At 40.6% G+C, this 19906-nt stretch overlaps 1 protein-coding gene across 11 annotated transcripts in view; it reads right to left on the reverse strand.

The window, feature by feature from the left end:
* The window catches only part of Nebl (nebulette), a 114327-nt gene that overhangs the window by 25058 nt on the left and 69363 nt on the right, over positions 1-19906 (reverse strand). For 8 of the 11 annotated variants that reach the window (XM_021240503.2, XM_087207101.1, XM_087207106.1 and 5 more), the window contains 7 exons: positions 16914-17006; positions 15560-15652; positions 14412-14504; positions 13159-13263; positions 12032-12203; positions 9154-9246; positions 7847-7996 (listed from right to left, as the gene is read on the reverse strand). In XM_021240503.2, the coding sequence (XP_021096162.2) occupies positions 7847-7996; positions 9154-9246; positions 12032-12203; positions 13159-13263; positions 14412-14504; positions 15560-15652; positions 16914-17006 (799 nt within the window). Of the gene's footprint in view, positions 1-7846; positions 7997-9153; positions 9247-12031; positions 12204-13158; positions 13264-14411; positions 14505-15559; positions 15653-16913; positions 17007-18521; positions 18617-19906 lie in introns of all 11 variants that reach the window. The other 3 variants (XM_087207111.1, XM_087207103.1, XM_087207110.1) reach the window with 3 other exon arrangements.

Here is a 19906-nt window from a genome sequence, read left to right on the forward strand (position 1 = left end):
AAGTTATTAAGAAAAATAAAGCAGGATAAGGGAATAGAGAGTTATAAGTATATATGAGATGAGTGGCCAAGGGAAATCTTTGTGAATAGTTGGCATTTAATCAGAGACTTGAAGGAAGTGCAGAAGCCACAGAAACAACGGAGAGGGAGCAGCATGAGGCACTAGAAGAGTGTTTGCGAAAGCCCAGGGTGGGAGAATGCCTGGCGCCCCACCATGGCCAGGAGGTGTGGAAGGTGAGAGTAACAAGAAAGATGGAAGATAAAGTCAGGCACGTGATCGGGGCCAGATCATGCCATGCTCTGTAGACTATGGAGTTGGGGTTTTAGTGTAATCAGAAGCCACTGATGTATTTGGAACAGAGACATCATGAAATCAGGTGTAGGTCTTTAAAGAATCATTCTGACAGCTGAGTGGGGCAAGACCAGTGAGGATGAGAATGCAATTACAAAGATCAGGAACCTATTTTTTCAATATCAGTAGAACAGATGGTGACTCTCTCAGGTGCAGCGGAGGTGGTGAGAAGTGGCCGGACTGAGGATGCATATGTTTTGAAGACAGAGCCATCAGTTTTATTGATAGATTAGATGGAAAGCATGAAGGAATGAAGGTGATAAGGTTAACTCCAAGGCTCTTGCCCTTTAGGGTAAAAGATCATGTGCTTAGCTCAGATGCAGAACACAAAGACAAGAACAGGTGGGCTTTGGCAGGAAAAGAGGGACTCAGGAAATCAGATTTTGGTTTCAGACATAAAAATCAAGGTGACTATTTAACATCATGTAGTTGGACATTTGGTCTGGTGCCTGGGAGCTGTTAGAGCAGGACAGTGCTCTGGTGTTGATGTTTCTGCTCTTCTACATAAATGACAAATGTCGACAATAAAGGAGACTGTGATGCTCGAAATAAAAATCCACAGTGCTATTTCCATACCCTTGTGCCCTCTAGAGTACCACATGGAAAACCACTTGGTCTCTTCCCAAAGAGTCAGTTCTCTTGGCAGGATCTAAACCATCTGATGCAGACCAGATTCTTACCAAAGCTCCCCAAGTGAATCAAGCCTCCAAAGAAGAGACCCAACCAACCTGCAAGTCTGGGAAGCTTCTCATCTCAGTAGCCTGTAAATCTCCTGTGGGTTAATGTACTGGGGTTACAATCAATTAAACTCTGTTCTCAGCGGAGGCTGAGCTCAGCACTGCCTGCACTCTGGGTCTGGACTCTTCTTCAGCCCATCTAGACAAAGGCCCTGGCCATCAAATTACAGAGACATCAAATTAAACCAAATTCCCAATGTGCTTTGCTCCCTCCTGTGCCATTTTTTTCTGCCTAAAACACTACTCAGCGCTTTCTCTGCCTGGCTAATTCTAACCCTAGGCAATTCTCCGTTGTATTACCTTCCTGAGCACGATGTTTTATACACCTGGCTCACCCACCACAATATAAGGAGTTCTTTGAAGCCAATAACTGTATCTTTTATGTGTGTGTTTCCAGCATTTCAGGCATATGGGAAAGACTAGATAAATGTGTGGGGAATGAACAGAGAGGGTTATAGGGACCAGTACAGTTCCAGGTTATCTGGCTCCCTAACCAGTACACTACTCTCTTGCTACCTGAAGAAAGATCCACTGAGAGTTCCAGAAGATCCTGAAACATCTCTTACATCCTAGTTTCTCGTGAATGCACATCACATTGAACAGAGTGCTCTAAGCCTGGCTAGGTGGTATGACTCCGCAGAATTCAGAGACTTGCTTTCAGTTGGTTAAAGCAGGCCTACGTCACCCCAATATGATGCTTTCAGAGCAAAATGGGAAAGTTCAAAAGGTTGGAGAACTGAAAATGTCTATTTTGAAAAGTGCATCTGTTTTTCATTCTCCATCATACTCCTACACCCTTTTATGCTCCAGAGCCGAAGAGAAACACGTAAAATACCTGAAGCCAAACTGAACACTAGTTCAAAGTGACAAGGATAAACACTGGCGGAGATTATAAACACGTAAAACTACAACAACAGAAAACTGCGAGTTAAAGGAAACCACAGAAATACAAAGCAGTACCAGGAGGCAGATGTACATCGCAGACACGTGAAATAAAGACAAACACCAAGATCAGAGAAAGCTTCACAGCGAAACAAGCAGAAACAGTCGGGGTCATCTCCACCTGAAGAACTGTGTGTCAGATGAAAAAGAAGTTATGCCAAACTAAGACCAAAAGGCAATAGAGATAATTTCAAATAAAACCATTCAAAAGTCAAAGGCTAAGTTTAAATAACAGTCTGTACTGAATCAACACAACACAGTAAAGATGTAAAATGAAAATCCTTTGGTCCTTAATACATTGGAGAATTGACAGGGAAGTACAGAAAGACCAAAATAATCACATAAGAGAAGGAAAACATTCAGCCATCAAAGCAAGATTAGCAAATATGAGGAAAAACAAATGACTAAAACTATGATAATAACACAAAGAGAAGGCTTATACATTAACGGTCATGAAAACCAAATGTGAATGATAAAATCATTGTACTTTTGCCTCAAAAAAGTGAGCCAGCTGTTTAATTTTTTTGTCCTAACAATAAGAATTTTGTCTAACTCATACAAAGGGCCCCAAATTGTGTCTTTCATAGCTACCCAACCACTTCATTAATAAAGCCAAACAATCATGTCACTGTCATAAACACATCCCCACACACAGAAGAGAAAGGACAGGAGTTGATTTAAATTCAAGGCACTTAGCATAAGAAGAACAAAATATCTTAGAAAGCTTCTTGTTCTACACCCTCCTTGTCACAGACGTAAAATTGGAGCAAATCCTATGAAATGTGCAGCTTGAGGAGTGAAAGTTTTCAATCAAGACTAGCGTGCCCTCAGTCAGTGTCCTGACCATCACAGTACGACACTGCCACCCATGTCGCCCCCACGGCACGGAGACAACCAAACGTAACACATTTTATCCTGCAAGATCCCTGCCTAAATTTAAAGGAAATGACAAAATCTGGAAGAAAACGTAGTCTTTCTAAATGCTCAGGAACATTTTCTTTTTTCTTCATTGCACTTCTAACAAGTGGTGCTAGCAAATATTTTTCAATTTTGCAGAGTTCAAACAAATGCTTATGATTATCTGTTACTGCTAAAGACACCAGAGATTTCCATCAAACAGCTGTCAGCACGTCAGTCTCTTTCTACCCAGTCAATCAGCACCTCTTTACCAGAGCCTTGAGGAGCAGGCATTTCAAAGGGGACCCTACATTTCAAAGACTCCTGGAAGTCACCAATATCACTGCTCCCCTTCCCCACCAGAGGCTGGGGGGGCACTGGGAATGTTTCTATTTTAGGTTGGTCTTTCGGCTTTATTTTAATGTTATCAAAACATATCAAAACAAAAGTATAAGAAATACTTTTGAGGGCTTCTACAAAAGAATATTATCCCACAAAAATAATATTATATATAATTATATATATAATTTCATATATATAATTTTATATATATTCATATGAGTGGCTCTTGTTTTGAAAATATTAATTGGGCTGTTTTGGTCCATCACCAAATACTTGCTGCATGCTTTTTTCCAAGAGCTAGAGACACAACAGAAAACAAAGGTACCAAAGTCCATGACCTGACAAGGCTGAAGGTCTGGCCTAATTGGGCAGAGCTGGTCACACAGATAAATGCATACACAGTATCTCAGGTGGCACTGGGTTCTGGGGAGCGACAGACTGTAGCAGGAGGGTGCAATTTTCTCTCTGCTAGTTAGAGAGCCTCCTTCCTACAGGAAGAAGATGGCGCAGGGCAGACAAACACTTAGGGTGAAGAGGAGTACCACAGCCAGGGCCACAGGGGCAGGAGCCATCTTGGAAAGGGGGAATGAAGGGAGGAGACTGGATGGAGTGGGCGAGCCACAGAGAATGCCGGGAAATGAGCTGAGCAGCAGTCAGGGCCCAAGACCAGATGAAGGCCGTGCAGGCTGTGGCGAGATTTGGGTTATATTCAGAAGGAAAGGGCAGCAGAGGAGTGAGGTGATCTGACTTGGGTTGTGAAGGCGTTCAAGGCAACATATGCCAAATTGGTCTGCTGATTATTTCACCTGAAGTCACCTGAGACACTGTAACTTTAGAAAGGCCCACATGGCCTGACCTTCCCTACCTGCATAACCTTTAAAGATGCTTTGGGGAGCAATGTCCTTCCTACTCCAAGGCTGGAAAATAGCCTTGATCACCAGAGACTTGCAGATGGGGCTGAGCCTGAATAGGCGAAGTCCGAAGGGGCCCCCCACTAGTTTCCACATCCCCATCTCCATCTCCCAGCAGCAACCCTGGACCTTACTACCTTAGTCTAAATCTTCATTTGTCCTATCAGCGATTTACAAATGTATTGTTCTGTCTAAAAGGGATAAAAGCATCATGTTTGGTCATTTCTTCAGACTTTCTTCTCCTATAAAGATCTCCATGAATGTGTAAAATTAATACAACTTTTATGTGTTCCTCTTGTTGATCAGCTCTTGTACTAGTTGAGTTCTCAGCTGGAGGCAATTTGCCCACTTAGAACTAAGAGGGGGTGCGGGAGACCTCAGTCTCCCCACAGCTCCCCAAGGATCATTCTGCCAACAGATCGCCCAGGGGTCTGGGCACAGAGTGGCCAGGGCAGAAAGGAGCCCAGTTAGGAGCTGACTGAGAGGTGCCAAGGTGAGATGGCAGAAGCTGATACACGGGGAGCGACTGCAGAGATGGGCACAAGGAAACCGATTCTAGATATCTTTGTCATGGTAGAGGTCTGTGAACAGATTGGAGGTGCAGCATAAGTAAAGGACCAGCGTTGAGCACGGCTCTAAGGGGGTTGGCTTCAGTGCCTAGAGGCTGCAGGTGCTACTTATAAACTGGGAAGCCCAGGGAAGCACCAGATTTAGGCAAGGAAGCTGGAGATGAATGCATCGAGCTTGTTATGTCACCAGTCATCGGAATACAGACGTAAGGTGTCACTGGAGGACACCTTCCTGCACTTAAAATGAATGAAATCAGGGGGACATTTTCATGCACCTTAAAGTCTCCTCAAGGGAGCACAGATACCTTGCCAGGATGACACTGTTTGTTTTTAGGTTAGAAGAGCTCCAGGCACATCTTAACTTCATACTTCAGTATCTACTTTCAAAACCAGGAAATGTCACTAAAGACAGAGCGTCTTGGCCTTGTAACAAGGGACTGCGAGTGATAGAAACTTATAAATGCCTCCCAAAAGTCAACTTTGCTGTGCAAAGCATTCTTTGAGTCATGAGCCATCTCTGCCTGCTGAAAATCTGCCCCCCGCCACCTTCCATGAAGTCTGAAGTTCTTCTATTTTTAAAAATGTTCCTCTTACTTACGCTACTCAATTTCTAACACACATGCAAGAATATTTTATATATATATATAATTTTTTTATACTGAGGATCGAACTCAGAACCTTGCGCTTGCAAGGCAGGCAGCAGAACCACTGAGCTAAATACCTGGCCCTTTATTTATATTTTAATAGAGACATTTTCTCATTAGATTCACTTTAGTATAGGGTTCTCTTGCTAAAAATAGAACTTAATTTTTTTTAAAAAAAGAATGGTGGTCAGAGAATAGGAAGAAGATATAAAAACTGCTGGGTGTGGTGGCACACACCTGTAATCCCAGCTCTTGGAAGGCTGAGGCAGGAGGACCACTCTGAGTTGGAGGCCAGCCTGGGCTACACAGTGAGTTCAAAGGCAGCCTGAACTACATAGCAAGACTCTGTCTCAAAAAAAAAAAAAATCAGCAGTGCGTTTTACAGTCTTGGAGAAGAGCAGGCAGTGAGACAGGGTACCTGGTTTCATGGCTGGGTTGCAGGCAAGGTATCTGTAGGAGATGGCACCGGATTCTTCTCCCAAGGTCATATGCTTGGAAGGTGACTTCCAATCTACCTGCAGCGCAGCCTCTCCTCAGCACTAGGATTGCCTACCTACCACCTCCATCCGAATGCCCTACTGACACATCATTGCCACGCCCTGTTCTATCAGCAACATCTTCCTCCTGAGCCCCTGGGAGCATTAAATCTCCTAGCTCAAACATTGCCCCCCCAAACAAGGCTTCCCTGACATCAAAGCCAGACAGAATTGCTCTTTTACACATCTTGTAGCCCCTTTCCCATCATTTGACGCTGCTCATAATGGATAGTACTTGTGTAAACATCTGCTTAGTGTCAGAGACCCCGCCAGATGCTGAGCCCCTCACAGCAGCTGCATTTCTCCTTTGCTCGCTGCCATATGCATTGCAGATCCAAGCTCTTGGCCAGTGTACAAAGAGCACTCAACAAACGTCTGGTAAATGGATGAACGAACACTGTGCTGCTGTGTACAGATGTGAAGGAAAAGGCTGAGCAGACTCCACAGCGGCGATGGAGAACCTTTTAGAGACCAAGTGCCCGAACTGCAACCCAAAACCCACTTATTTATGGCGAAGTGCCAATGCTGCCCCTGTAGGCACTGATCCAATGCTCAGCTGCTGGGCCAACGCTGGGGAGACTTGGTTTGTGCCGACAGAGAGGGCTCTGCATCCCCGCTGTGGCATGCGTGCCATAGGTTCACCACCCCCACTCTATGGCATTCAGCATGTGGGAGAAACATCTACTGCGGCAGACTCAACTGTGTAATATTAAATAAGGTTAACCAAAATGAGTGCTTTGGGTTTATTTGTCTCACCAAGCATCAAGATTATTCTGCACTTCCAGAACCAGGAAGGACTGTAAAGAAAAAGATCAGTAGTAATCCCAAGTTTAAAAAAATCAGGAAGTTAACTGAACCCTTCATTAGATAACCAGACACAGAAAGGGAAGGTCTCCTTGTGTGTGTTTCATCTACATTAACGTTAAACTAGTTTATAACCATTTCTTTAGAATTAGAGAAAAAAACCTTCTAACACACCAAGGCCAGTCCAAATTCAAAACATGCAGAAATTCACATAGTTCAAACTGCACAGATGATAACTGATTTTACGCTTATTAGCAAGCCATTGCAAAGAATGCAGAAAATGGTTACATAACTACAAGTTTCCATAGTTTCCTCAAGTCTTCAAGGAACATTACTTTTTGTCCCCAACTGTTAAGTTTCTCAACCTTGAGGTGTCCAGCGTTAGGAATTTCAGCAATCTGGCCTTTGTGGTTGACAAGGAAATTCATATTCCTGCTGTTCTTATGCCCTTCAGTCCTGCTGCTCTCCCTCAGTGCACACAGTGGACTTACAACCGTAATACCAGCTCAGTTTAACATCCTGCAGAAATTCACTGAAAGTTCTAGAACTAATCCATAAGCTTGGGTGCAGAAAAGAGGTGAAGGTGCAGAAAAGGGTGGGTAAACAACAGAAAGAAGAATATTACCCATGATAAGTATTTCCCATTTTTAAAAAAAATCTCACATCACAAGTATCATACTCAGTTTCTTTGTGGCAAGATCTAAGTCTGACTGCAATTTATATCAATGTCTAAACACTCACCAAGTCATAACAACCTCTTAGCCACTCAGATATTACCATAAGATTGATATTTTCCCTTAATGGAAATCAGATACAAACTACACAGAACTCAAGTTTCCATGTGACTGTGTGGATCTATCTCATGCAACTGTAAAACAGTTCCCATAGCAAGTTCACTTTTATTATTAAAGATCCACTTGCAGGAAAAAATAACATGCAAAAATGCACATTAGTAGCTTAAGAAGTTCTTCATATTTTAAACTGAGCATTAAATTTTCAAACACATCCAGGGTGAATGTTGGTGCAAAGGTGAAAAATGTGTTAAAGACAGTCCCGTGGCAGGCACATTTAGAAGTGAATTCATGTCCGTTGTAAGTGGCTACAGTTCGATACCTTCTTCATCGGACGGTCTTGTTACCTCACTGCAGCATGAAATGCTACGGTAAAGCTCGGAGATTTCTGACTTGTCGTCTCCCAGACCCGTACCAAAGGTACTGCTGGAGTGAGATCGAGACCCGTGTCTCCTATAGAGACTCGCCTTTTCTACATGGGAGGGAAGATATTCAGACAGGTGACTAAGTGACTTGAAGAGTAACAGGATTACTTAAGAGCTTATCAGGAAAGAAAAGCATTCCCTTCTTAAATAATATCTCCAAATCTATCATAGAGCTCTAGCCACCTACTCTCAAACTTCAGCATGCTTTTGGGAGTGACTGAAAGGTTACCTTGTTCCAAATCTAGATTTTAAAGGAGAGCTTAGGGGATAGGAAATTGGCAAAACACATGGAAACACTGGCAAACTCATATATTTCTAACAAACAGAGCATCTGGCTATTTAAAAGTTGCTTTCAAATGTCAAGTGCACAGTATTTGTTGCCTTTTCTTAGTTTTAGAAAATGATATAATTTGGCTATGTGGATCAAATTAACTAAAGTATTAGAATCATTGCTTTGGGCATTCAGTTTTATTAACAAGTAAATACAGAGTAAAATCAGAGGGTATAACAAGAATTTAGTGATATTATATAGAGTATTTATATCATTTAAAAGATCTACATAACTATCAATACTTTTTCAGACTTTATTTTCTAAAGATAGTCTCAACGCCCAAAATGGTGAATCACGTTATCACTTTACCCAAACGATTCATTTTTTGCCTTTACATACATGTTCAGTTAAAAGTCCTATGTGCTTCCTATAGAAAGTGTTCATTTTACATTAAATAAAAACTCCAAAATAATTTTGAATACTTAAGTTTATTTCATTTTAAGACATTTATGATGCTGTATAAAAAACATTTCTACTGCTATGTCATTCTTTAAGTCTAATATTGTTACATTCTGTTTCATGAAACAACTCTCCTTTATGTCCCAGAACCTTTGTGCAATCCAAATAAATGCATTTGTAACCCCAGAAAGCCTATAAAATCATATTCACTAATAGAAAGCAAATGGAAGCAAGCTCAACACATCTTTTTAAATGAATCTGGGACAAACTAATCTAGGATTTATTATAGAACTCTTTTGTAAGTTTTTGCTTTCATAAATAATAAAAAGTATTTTAAAGTGGCAGAGTACTTTTCTGGTTTTCCTAATTCTCAATCTTAAAATTTACATTACATGATTGCCCCAATGCATTTCAGTATTCCACTGTAGCTCCACTTTTAGGACCAGAGGAGGGGAACCCAAATGTAAGCGATACCCGAGAGCATGTGCAGACTCCTAGACTGAATATTGTCTTCCAGGGGATCAATGTCAAAGATGGAGCCAGGATCCGTGCGCCAAACTTTCAGGTCTTTCACCAAAAGGAAGAAATCAACAAGTAAGACGGAGCTTTAAAAAAACAGTACCAAAGAGAGTCAAGCAAAAGGCAAAAATGCAAAAAGCAAATCCACCATGCTGAGAAATTCAGAAGAGAACAAAAGGATATTCGCTGTCATGTGCACCTGCTAAGAACACTTGGGAATCAGATTTGAGTTGCTGGGTTCCTTGAGCTGCCATCCCAAGCTCTGCTGGGGCCCCCGACTCATCACGCGTGCCACATGCCCAACCCTGTGACACCCTTTTGACACTCACTCTCGATCCCCACCCACTGAAGCAGGCAGAGTCTGATAAAAGCTGCTGACTAAAGCCATGTGAGTTACTCACAGAAAATGATCAAGACATGGTTGTTTAAAACAAAACAAATAAAACAACTTCTCTACCTACATCAGGAACAAAGATTGGAAATGTTGGCACATGGCAAACCCAGGTTTCATTCTGAGTGTGTGAGCAAGTGAAGCCACAGAAGACCCACTTGTCAAAACAGTGCTGATAGTGAGGCATCCAGCAAGGAATGATGAGAGATGGAATGAAGAATAGGAGCAACTTCCTGCTCTTAATGGGCTACTGATTAGGTCACTGCTGCAGCCCGTGATCAGATTGCTACTGGTATCTGGACCCAAAATGTCCCCTGAAGGCTCATGGCTAGAGGCTTGGTGGCCAGCCTGTGGAGCTACTGTGAGGTAGTGCAGTCTTTAGGAAGTGCAGCCTAGTGGAAGGAAGTTAGATCACTGGGGATGTGCCTTTGAAGTGGTTTTGGGGCCCCAGACCTTTCCTTGCTTTCTGTTTTTGCTTCCAAACTGCCATGCAGCCAACAGTCTTCCTCTATCACATGATGTCTTATGCTGCCACAGGCCCAAAGCAACCGGGTCAATTAACCATGGACTGAAACCTCGGAAACCTTGAGCCAAAATAATCCATTTCTCCTTTTAAGTGATTTTTTGAGATAGTTTGTCACAGCAACAGAAAGCTGACAACATAGACTGATTTGATAATTTCTGAATTTATCAGTAACCACAACTAATGGGTATCAGAATCTACAATGAGTGACACAGTGCTGTACAACTGGAAAATACGAACCTAGTTAAGGACAAATGGCAGAAATGAGGTGAGAGGGAAAATAATTCATTAGTAAACTGAAACTGGAGATTTGCTTGTCAGTTTTTAATTAATATTCAGCGTTTATTATATGCCAGTTGCAATCTAATTCATTTAAGCTTCATACATATTAAAGTAGGTACTATTATTATCCCTATTTTATGGATAAGGAAAGTGGGACACAATGAGATTCAATAGTTTGGCCAAAGTTACCCAAGGTTACCTGACTTGTAAGTAGCAGCACCTCCAATGAAAACAAAGCAGAACAATTTGTCTTAGCCTACATTGCTTAGAAAATCTCTAAGTTTACATTTCCATACCTGGTACCAAAGCTGGTTAGTTGGAGAGTTTAATGTTTGTTGAATGTGTTTCATTCTGTACCTTAAGTCTCCAAAGAAAGCTGGTTATACTTTGAAAAACAGTAATCTCAAAGGTGATAGGTACTGAATCTAGAGAGTTCCGTGGTCTTCAGCAATGGTCTCACCATCAGGGCTGGTCCCTGACCCTTGTTCCTGGGTAAACTCTCACCCTGGTGAGATGAATTAGACCTTTGTACTCTTCCCACTGACACCTTAGCTCCCAGCAATGAAGCTCTCCACTTCTTTGTGGCTTTGAATGAAAATGGGACAATTCACACATCCAATAGAATGTGATCCTTTTAAGTAATCAATTTGGGGAGATGAGCAAAGCCATCAATTGCCTACAAGTATATTTGGATTCTTTCCTTGTAAAATACTTTCAGAGTCACTCTGGCAATCATTGAAGTCACTTAGTGCTCTGACATTAGTATTCTTGTTTTGCACTAAGATATGACCCTGTCAAATATATGCCTTCCTCCCCACCCAATGCATCTCTTGAAGATGAAGAAAATCTAACCCTGAGTTTAATGAGAGCTGTATACCAGGGTTATTGCAAATATTCTTTGAGCTACACAGTTGGAGTGGCTATAAACATTCTAGGACTAACTGCTCTAAAAGAGGCAATAGTCAAGCGTTGCTGATGTTACTGAGAAATCAGTATTTTTCCTTCCTTCCCCTACTGTATACTTGAGTCTGATCTTTGCAAATCTCTCGGTCACAGTCAACAGCATCCTCCTAGGTTTTCCCTGATAGATTATAAGGAACAGAGAGCAGCAGGAAGGGAAGGCTGCTATCTAAATTATGAGACTTTCAGATGCCTCTCAATTTTCCAGCTCAGAAATAATATTTAAAACACCTAAGTGGTTCATTTTCTGGTATGCCATCAGAATCTCTCTGGCATGACTGCTCATGGTAAAAGGACCTAAATGTGCCATGATTATTTCTGTCACCCATGCAATGATGTCTATGGTATAACATCTTAACTAAGAAAACAACCTAAAGAAAAACAAAATAATTGTTCCACTGCTGTGATCACCCAGCTCTGCACTGCTTCTTTAACAAGTAGATAAATTCTTAAGACTTGAAAGCTGTTAAGCACAGAGAACTTCCAAGAATAGAAAGCTTTGATGACAACTGGTGAATGCCATGAATGTCACCAACATGGTACCAAAATAACACTTACCTGCCATCCATTTGGAACTAAGCACACACCAAACATCAGATGAGGACTCAGATGACCTAGTGTAAGAGCAAGCACATCCTGCTGGCCACATCTGCCTGCCGAGGAGGACCCCTGCTTACCAACAATGATCCCAGGTCTCCTGTCCATCTCCACCACGTGAGGCTGGACCCCTTTGTAGGCAGCATCACTGACAACCTGGGTATTCCTCCTCACGCGCTCTGTCACAGGGTCGTCCACAACAGGAGTAAACCCTCTCCCCTTCGTCTTCTCAAAATCCTCATGATATTTTACCTGGAGAAGAAAAAAACAATATCAATTCAAACTGAAATTTCCCGGTTTTTACTTGTCTCACACAATTTGGATAAAATGACAGGTGCATCTAGATTACTTTCTGCATATATGTATCTTTTCCAGTTATCCCAAAAGAACGTTAGATCAAGTGCTGACAGTTTCACCATGCTTGTAATCATTCTGGTATTTCTTTTAAATTATATATAAACTTGTGTATCAGTGAGAAGCTGTAAAAGATAAATAGCTTAAAATCTTCATTCCTAGAATATGCTAATTCAACTACAAATTAACTTCTTGTTAATCTTTAATATGAAATAATATAATAAGCATTTATCCACAATTATTCAAGGCAACTTACTTAAAATTAGACTGGGAGGTATAGGTAATGATATTACAGGTTTAGTATACAACTACAAAACATCTATAGATATTGTGAAACACACATTTTCTCATGGCTTAAAACTGGATCAGAGCAATAGTTGTAGCATTTTGTAAATTATATTATTCCTTTACATTGAACTAAATACTTTAAATGGTTAGATTTATGATAGGTAAATTAGATCTCGTGAAAGTAGTTTTAAAATTTTTAAATGTATTTTTCATATTTTTAAAACATGCAAATACACCAAACTCTGTCTTAAAATTAATTGGAAAAAGGTCTACTCAAATGTCTTCACAAAATGCATTTATAGTAACCACATTAGAAATAAAAACACACCAAAAAAGTCACAGAGAAAAATTATTTTATTAGTGTTAACAGCTTCATTACATTTCAATGTGATTAGAAAGTACCCTCCCCAAACAAAACAAAACAAAACAAAACAAAAGGCTCATTCAAGATTCCGTGCTTTGTTAGTTGTCCAGGTTAATAGTGAACTAAAGCCGTCGATATACTGGGTCTTGTCATTCCTTAGTATGTTTAAGTCATGAAAAGAAAGATGTGGTTGTACCCTACCATTGAAATATGATTTTGTGCTTCTTTAACATGTCTCAGACTAGGTGTATCTAAAATCAGATTTGGTCTACCTTTCATCTGTTTATGGTCCTGGGTATATTTTACCTGCAAAATAAAAAGTAGACACAATTGTAATAGGATAAGTATAATAAAAATTATATGACTTAAAAGTTTTCCAAATGAGTGAAACTTATACAATATTTTCCAGGTAAGTTTTTCCAGTCATTTTCCAGGTAACTTTTCAGTGAATTACATTTTGTTCTAGAACACCAACCTACAATTGTACATCTCCCTTAAAGTTTATTGTGGACATGTCTTAAACTTCTTTAGCAACTGAAAAGAAATGTGTGCAACTGACAGTCACTAGCAGCGCCGTCAGTAAAACTGGTTCTCATATTTAAAGAGGGAGTGTCCAGAATTAAATAGAATCTGAGTTTATTTTCTATTTCTAAATTTCCCCATTTTCTTCTTCAACAATGTTGAAAGGTGCATACCACCTTCTTTCTTTATTTTTCCCTCCTTAGAGAATGAGAAACAATGAGGAATAAATCCAATTTTCCTTCTAAGCAACCAAAGCTTAGAGGTACTTTATGCTGAATACACCCGGTATCTCCAGACAGAAATGCCATGAGAGAGCTGAAAACTATGCACCTGAAACACCGATCCCAGGAGTGCCAGAAACAGAGCCTATGTTCTTGACACTGATCATTAAGACACTGCCTCTCAGGCAGCTAATTATGTGTAAGATCAGAACATCATCAGAAAACTGAATATTCACTGAGAAAAAGCATATTATCTAAAGAAGATGTGCACCACGAATAACTTTCATGAGGAACTCAAAGCTATATTACCTATTTTTACCCCTCTAACTCCTTACTTTGGAGAAATGACTCGTTTCCTACTTTCTTTTGCAAGGAGTCTTTCACAAGCCATGTTCAATGAAACACATGAGTAAAATGACAATTATTTAACTTACATACCAAAAAGACTTTATCATTTTCAAAGATACTGGCTAAAGCAACACAAATCATTATTTAAATAAACTTTAAATTTGCCAGTCACATCTGGAAATACTTCTGAAGGGTTGCAGAATAACATAAATTTATACAGTGGTGGCTTTTGGAAGTCATCTGAAACAACACATGTACTTAATTGGAAATATCACAAGTTCATTCTCACAAAGAAGAAAAGGGACTGTAGGTAAATTATAAAGACATCCTTTGTGATTGTCTAAAATAAGTAAAACCACTTGCCGAGCTAATATTTTCTTGATTCTTCTTCACTCTTTCCATTTCGGGAGTTATACTCAAAGCTGTAGCTCTTCCCAGCTGATCTTTGTAATAAACCTATCATTTCAGAAAACAAAAGGTAGAGAACTATGAATCAGTTCAACTAAACAAGAGTCTCATGGTATTTATTTTTAGTATATGTGGTGCCAAAGCAAGCACAGTATTTATTCTTAAAGAGACAAGGAAGGGAAACTATTTCAAAAAGAGGATATTCTTGGAGGTCTGATCATATTTAAAGCGCTTGCATCTTAAAGCATCTACTTCACTGCATCCTAGAACAGCATCTTTGTCAGAATCTCTGGGGATGCTCTCACATATAAGGGTGTACTCCTTTCAATGAGCATGTTCGTTTCTGAGAGTAACAGTCATCCTGAGCATGACTTTAGATCCACTGGGGAAAGATGAACATCTACTCCTCCAAAATATAGTTGTTCATAAACTGGTCAAATGACTTGAAGGGTTTGAATAATAAGAGATTTCTTTGAAAGTAATACATTCCCAAATTTCCTCTTCCAAAGAACCCAACCTGCATGTTCATGACTTCCAAAAAGAAGTCTCAGAGAGCTGCATGCATGGATTACATAAACAAAAGGGAATTAGAGCAGGCCACGAGTCAGTGTCATAGGAGAAACTGACAACCTCTTGCCGTATCCCTAAATTGGCCCTGTTTCACACGAGGTGTTCAACCACATATACTTAGCGGTTCTCCCCAACACTGCCCAGAAATACAGTAATAATCCCTGAGGTTGGCAGGTGGGGCTGGGAGAGACTGGAGAACAAGAACACAGGAGCTTTCCTACTCTGGAACGGGGAGCAGGAAAGCGTGGTTGTAAGGCCACCATCCCAGAAGCTTCCCACTGGGGTACCAAGCAGTTACCAGCATGAAGACAAGATGAGGAAGACACACAACAACCTGGAGGGAACACAATCCCCATGGTGTGGTGCTGGGGACTCAGAAACACCCAAGACCCCAGAACCTTCCAAATCCATTGTTAGTCAAGTGAGGTCAGAAATATGGACTCAAACTTGGGACAATATTGTACAACAACCCTGCTTCTACATATTGACTCTACATTTGCTATCATCGGAAAAAGTTACTAAGATGATCACACATTGCTGATATTCTTCTGGTTTTCTTTCACTCTCTTCAGCTCTGGTGGATCAGAAATGGGAGTTGCCTGTTTAATCTCTTCTTTGTATTTGACCTATGGAGAATAAAAAGAATTTTAATAGATAGCAGAACAGACTCTGTGTAAAGAATACCACAAAGGGTGAGTCTCAGAGTTCACCCCATATTTTTGCACACATTTTATCACAATAGCTCTACATTAATCTTCCTATTGGTATGGACACCTAGATTTTGATTATTCTGATTTAACAAATGCTCTTGGTTGTGCTGTTTAAAAAGAGTCTTCGGTAAACACTATGTTGTTCAATGTTCAAACTAATTGCAAATTACATAAATAACAACAACAGAAATCCAAGGGAGTATGCTGAAAATAAACAGCAGAACAAATTCATGATGATAAAACTAAAATGAAATCCACATGGCAGCCTGGGAGGGTCTTTTACTCCCCTCTGACCCTGGAGCTTCCACCTTCCAGGAATAGAGGAGGGATAAACAATGTGGGGCTTGATTTTCTCCTCTACCTGGAGGAATTTGCTCTTAAATTTTAAAGTCTTTCAAAATTATCTGCTTTGGAAGAAAAGGGTCATTTTTTTCAAGCTCCATAAAAGGGTCACAAAATGAGAAAAATAACTATCTGGGAGCAGCATGAAAAAATTTCAGGATTCCAGGAGGCCTGGGTTCAAATCACAGGGCGCCCCTTACCAGCTGTGGATCCCTGGCATGTGCTCTGACTCAGTTTCCCACATTTACCCATGAGAGAGGAATAGAGCTGAACTTCTGGATTCACATAAAACATGAACGCAGGGCCCAGCCCCTGACAGAGCTGCACATAACTATTAACCAGCACTGCAACAGATCATTGAATGATTAACGTTTTCCATTTCATTTCCAAGGTTCCTAGTCCTGATGCTGTGTCTTCAAATGCCAATCAAGCCCAGGCTTCTCTTGCCCTATTCCCCATCAATATTTTCTTCTGCTTCAATGGGTAAGAGACTTCTCTCTCCAGGTCCTTATCTGAACATAGTTTTAGAGGTTCGCCAATAAACCATAAGGTTTGTGAGGACAGGATGGATCTTATCCAGCTTTTTGTCCCAATGATCTGGACAATGCCTGACACATTTGGGTACTTACAGGAGAACTTCTGGTTGCTAAATTATAGTGACCACTGTCCCAGACTTTCTGGGCTGGTGTGAGAGTCACAGGTCTTGCCTTTCAATGAGTGAATGTGTAAAGGAGGATCCAGATGTCTGGAGGGTTTAAAGCTTAGCATAAAGCATTTTTTAAAAAATAAAAATACACAATGTCAGATAAAATATCAAAGAAAACGAACTACTTGCCACACTGAGCTGCTCCTGGTTCCTCCTCACTCTCTCTATCTCTGGGGTCACGCTTACCGGTGTGGCCTTATAGCTTTGTTCTTTATACTGGAGCTGGGGGACAAGACGGGGGACAGGTTGGATTAAGGGAAATAAATATGTACCGATTCATGGGAACAGATGGAAAGAAATGTCACAGGGCCACAGAGCATTCATCAGTGAATCTCCATTAGGATTTAACAATGGAGAATGGATGGCTAATAGATTTCATCTTCTTGGTGACACCAATGACTCAGCCTGTCCTTGTCAAATGTTTAAATTAACCTTTCATGGTTATTCTTCAAACTGTATTATTTACTGGTGGCCTCCCTGAGTTAAAGTGAGGGAAATTTCAGTTTAATCTCTACTGGTAGCAAGATGCAAGGATTTCTCCAGTTCTCAGAGGAGAAATCTTGAATGGCATTATTGACATGGAGAAACTCTTGTAGCCAGTGGGGATATAATCCTGGGGCCATCGATTTGAAAGACAGAATCTTCACTTCATGCAATCCTGCATTCACAGACCCCCACATGCTTACAGGAAATGGCTCTTTCACACTCTAACCCCTGGTTCATAGATGAGGACTCAAGGTTTCCAGAGGTTGGTGGTTACGAAGTAAGGTCTGGAGACCAAAGCAACCAAGAGCTGAGGGTGTACACTGCTTTCCACCACTCCATGTTATCTAAACTTCCCGAGTTTCTGCCACTGGCACACCGATTTCCATTTGCCATACCAGACGCGCTGTTATTTAGCACTGCTTTTTCATTAAATAAACTATTATTTTCAGATACAGTTATTTTAGTGGAGTGTAAATTTCTACCCTCATTGAAGCCTATTAACTCTTCTTATAGAAGACACACATTAAAACAGCATGGTCACTAAGTCAGGGGCTGAGCACTGGCAGGGCCACATCTTCTGAATGTCGCAGTGGTGACCCTGAGAGACTCCGCACTGCATCTTTCTGAACTGTGTCACCTCTCCATGCACTGTCATCTCTTGTCACTGTCTCATATAAGTCTTCTCCTCTGAGCAGGCTTGGGTCCTGCACATACTCAGTTTGCTCTGCCAGGAGAGTTCTTCCCACAAAATCCACCCCAAACCATTATGAATCCCTCAAGATCTAACGGCCGGGGCTGCCCCTTCTCCACTTCTCCTCCTCTTTCCCCAACACAGCCATCCTCTGCCTTTAAACCACTTTGCAACAGGGACTATTACTCGTGACTAAAAAAGTGTGTGTAACCAAGTACAACACTTGAAAAGCACTTTAAAAAGTACTGTATTCAAAAAGCACAGTAAGTACCCGGTAATGCTGACTATCATGGTGGCGCTTAAACAATGCTTAACTGTTATGCATTCCATGTCTGTTTCTCCTCAAGGCCTTGAGAACACTCACAGGCCTGAGCCCTACATTTCTTAATTCTTCCAAGAACAAGAATAGACTAGACAGTCAACAGCAAGTGCCCGCTCCACTGTTAAGGACAAGCCTTGCAGGGGTCTTCATTGTCATGGGATTTTACCTGGGCAGGTGTCATGTCCTCTTTACATACTGGTATTCAATAAAATAGAAGAAATACTCAAGGAAAAATGACCACATTACTCACATTCCTCAGGTTTTCTTTAATTCTCATTAGCTCTGAAGGATTAGAAATGGCTGTTGCATGTTTAATCTCTTCTTTGTATTTCACTTGAATAATTTATAAAAATAAAATGTTGACTGTAGTCTACCCACATCTTTAAAGTAGTTAAGAATTTCTTTATTAGTAACTATTGTGTAATGAAAATTTTTAAATGTTAACATTGCTTTTCCTTCAGTGGGAACACAATTTTTTTATTTTATCTGACGCTTTCAGGATTTCTTTATCCTCAAGTACAAATAAATTCATATCTATTCACCTATCCATAACTAGAAGAGTTCTTTAATTAAAATAAGCAAATGCTGCTTATTATGAACATAAATTTTATCATTAAGCAAATGCACCAGAAACCTTGGAAATTATCTTAAATAAAGTGATGGCTTCTTTCCTATCTGAAAAGCATTTTCTATTAATACGTTAATTATGATTTACCATGAGTATAAGGCAAAAGTCAAACTGAAGCAGCCCATAGAATCTTGGGAATGGTGTTTATCCAAGAGCATACAAATAATCTATAGTAAGGGGAGACAATGGAGTGAGCACAAATAAAGAAGAGAAAAATGGAGTTGGGGGAAAGGTACTGAAAGCAGTCCAGCATATCCTGACCCCCCAGGAAAAGCCCTGCCAGAGAGTCAGGAATGTCTTCTACCCCTCAGCCCTGCTATGTAGAGCCCTGCTGGGGCCTGGCAACCACTTCATCCCAATCTCCCTTCCAATCTGTTTAGAGGAACATCAACCAGACCGCTGGTGACGCCAGTACACGCTGACACACAGGACGAGACAAGATGCAGCTGTCTGCCCTTTCCACATGATTAACGAGGTCACCACTTCAGGGTGTTTGTTCACACATCTAAAACTCACAGAAGACCGGGGCTTGGAGAAGAAAAGGACGCATACTAGACTTGCTGAAATTTAGCAAAGACTTAAACCTCCATAAAATGTGTTTTAGAAATCATTGGAAAATGTTTAAAATGAGTAAAGCTGACATCTACACTGATTGTCATAAAGTCCCAGAGCCTCAACATCTCAGATATCAACTACGCCTCAGGATCTGAGGGTTTAATACAAGTAACACTGCTAGTACTGTACTAGTCCACATCCAAAATAGTTAAACTGAAACGGAGACAGGGCACTTCTAAATAAAACTCCAAATCAGTTCTTAGCAGAGAGAGCTAATAGCAAAAAGGCTAGTTCTCAGATGTGGAAAATGTCGAGATGTTTAAACGTTAGGGAATCACTTCTTGGTTTGACAGATCTGCCTAATCTTCAAAAGGGCAACTTTCCATTTGAATACTAAACAGGCCTTTATGGCCCAACCTCAGAGATACAGAACCATGCAT

Source organism: Heterocephalus glaber, unplaced genomic scaffold (assembly GCF_053883595.1).
Source record: "Heterocephalus glaber isolate CG9 unplaced genomic scaffold, H.glaber_assembly_v1.0 deba00000768, whole genome shotgun sequence".
NCBI classification, from domain to species: Eukaryota; Metazoa; Chordata; class Mammalia; order Rodentia; family Bathyergidae; genus Heterocephalus; species Heterocephalus glaber.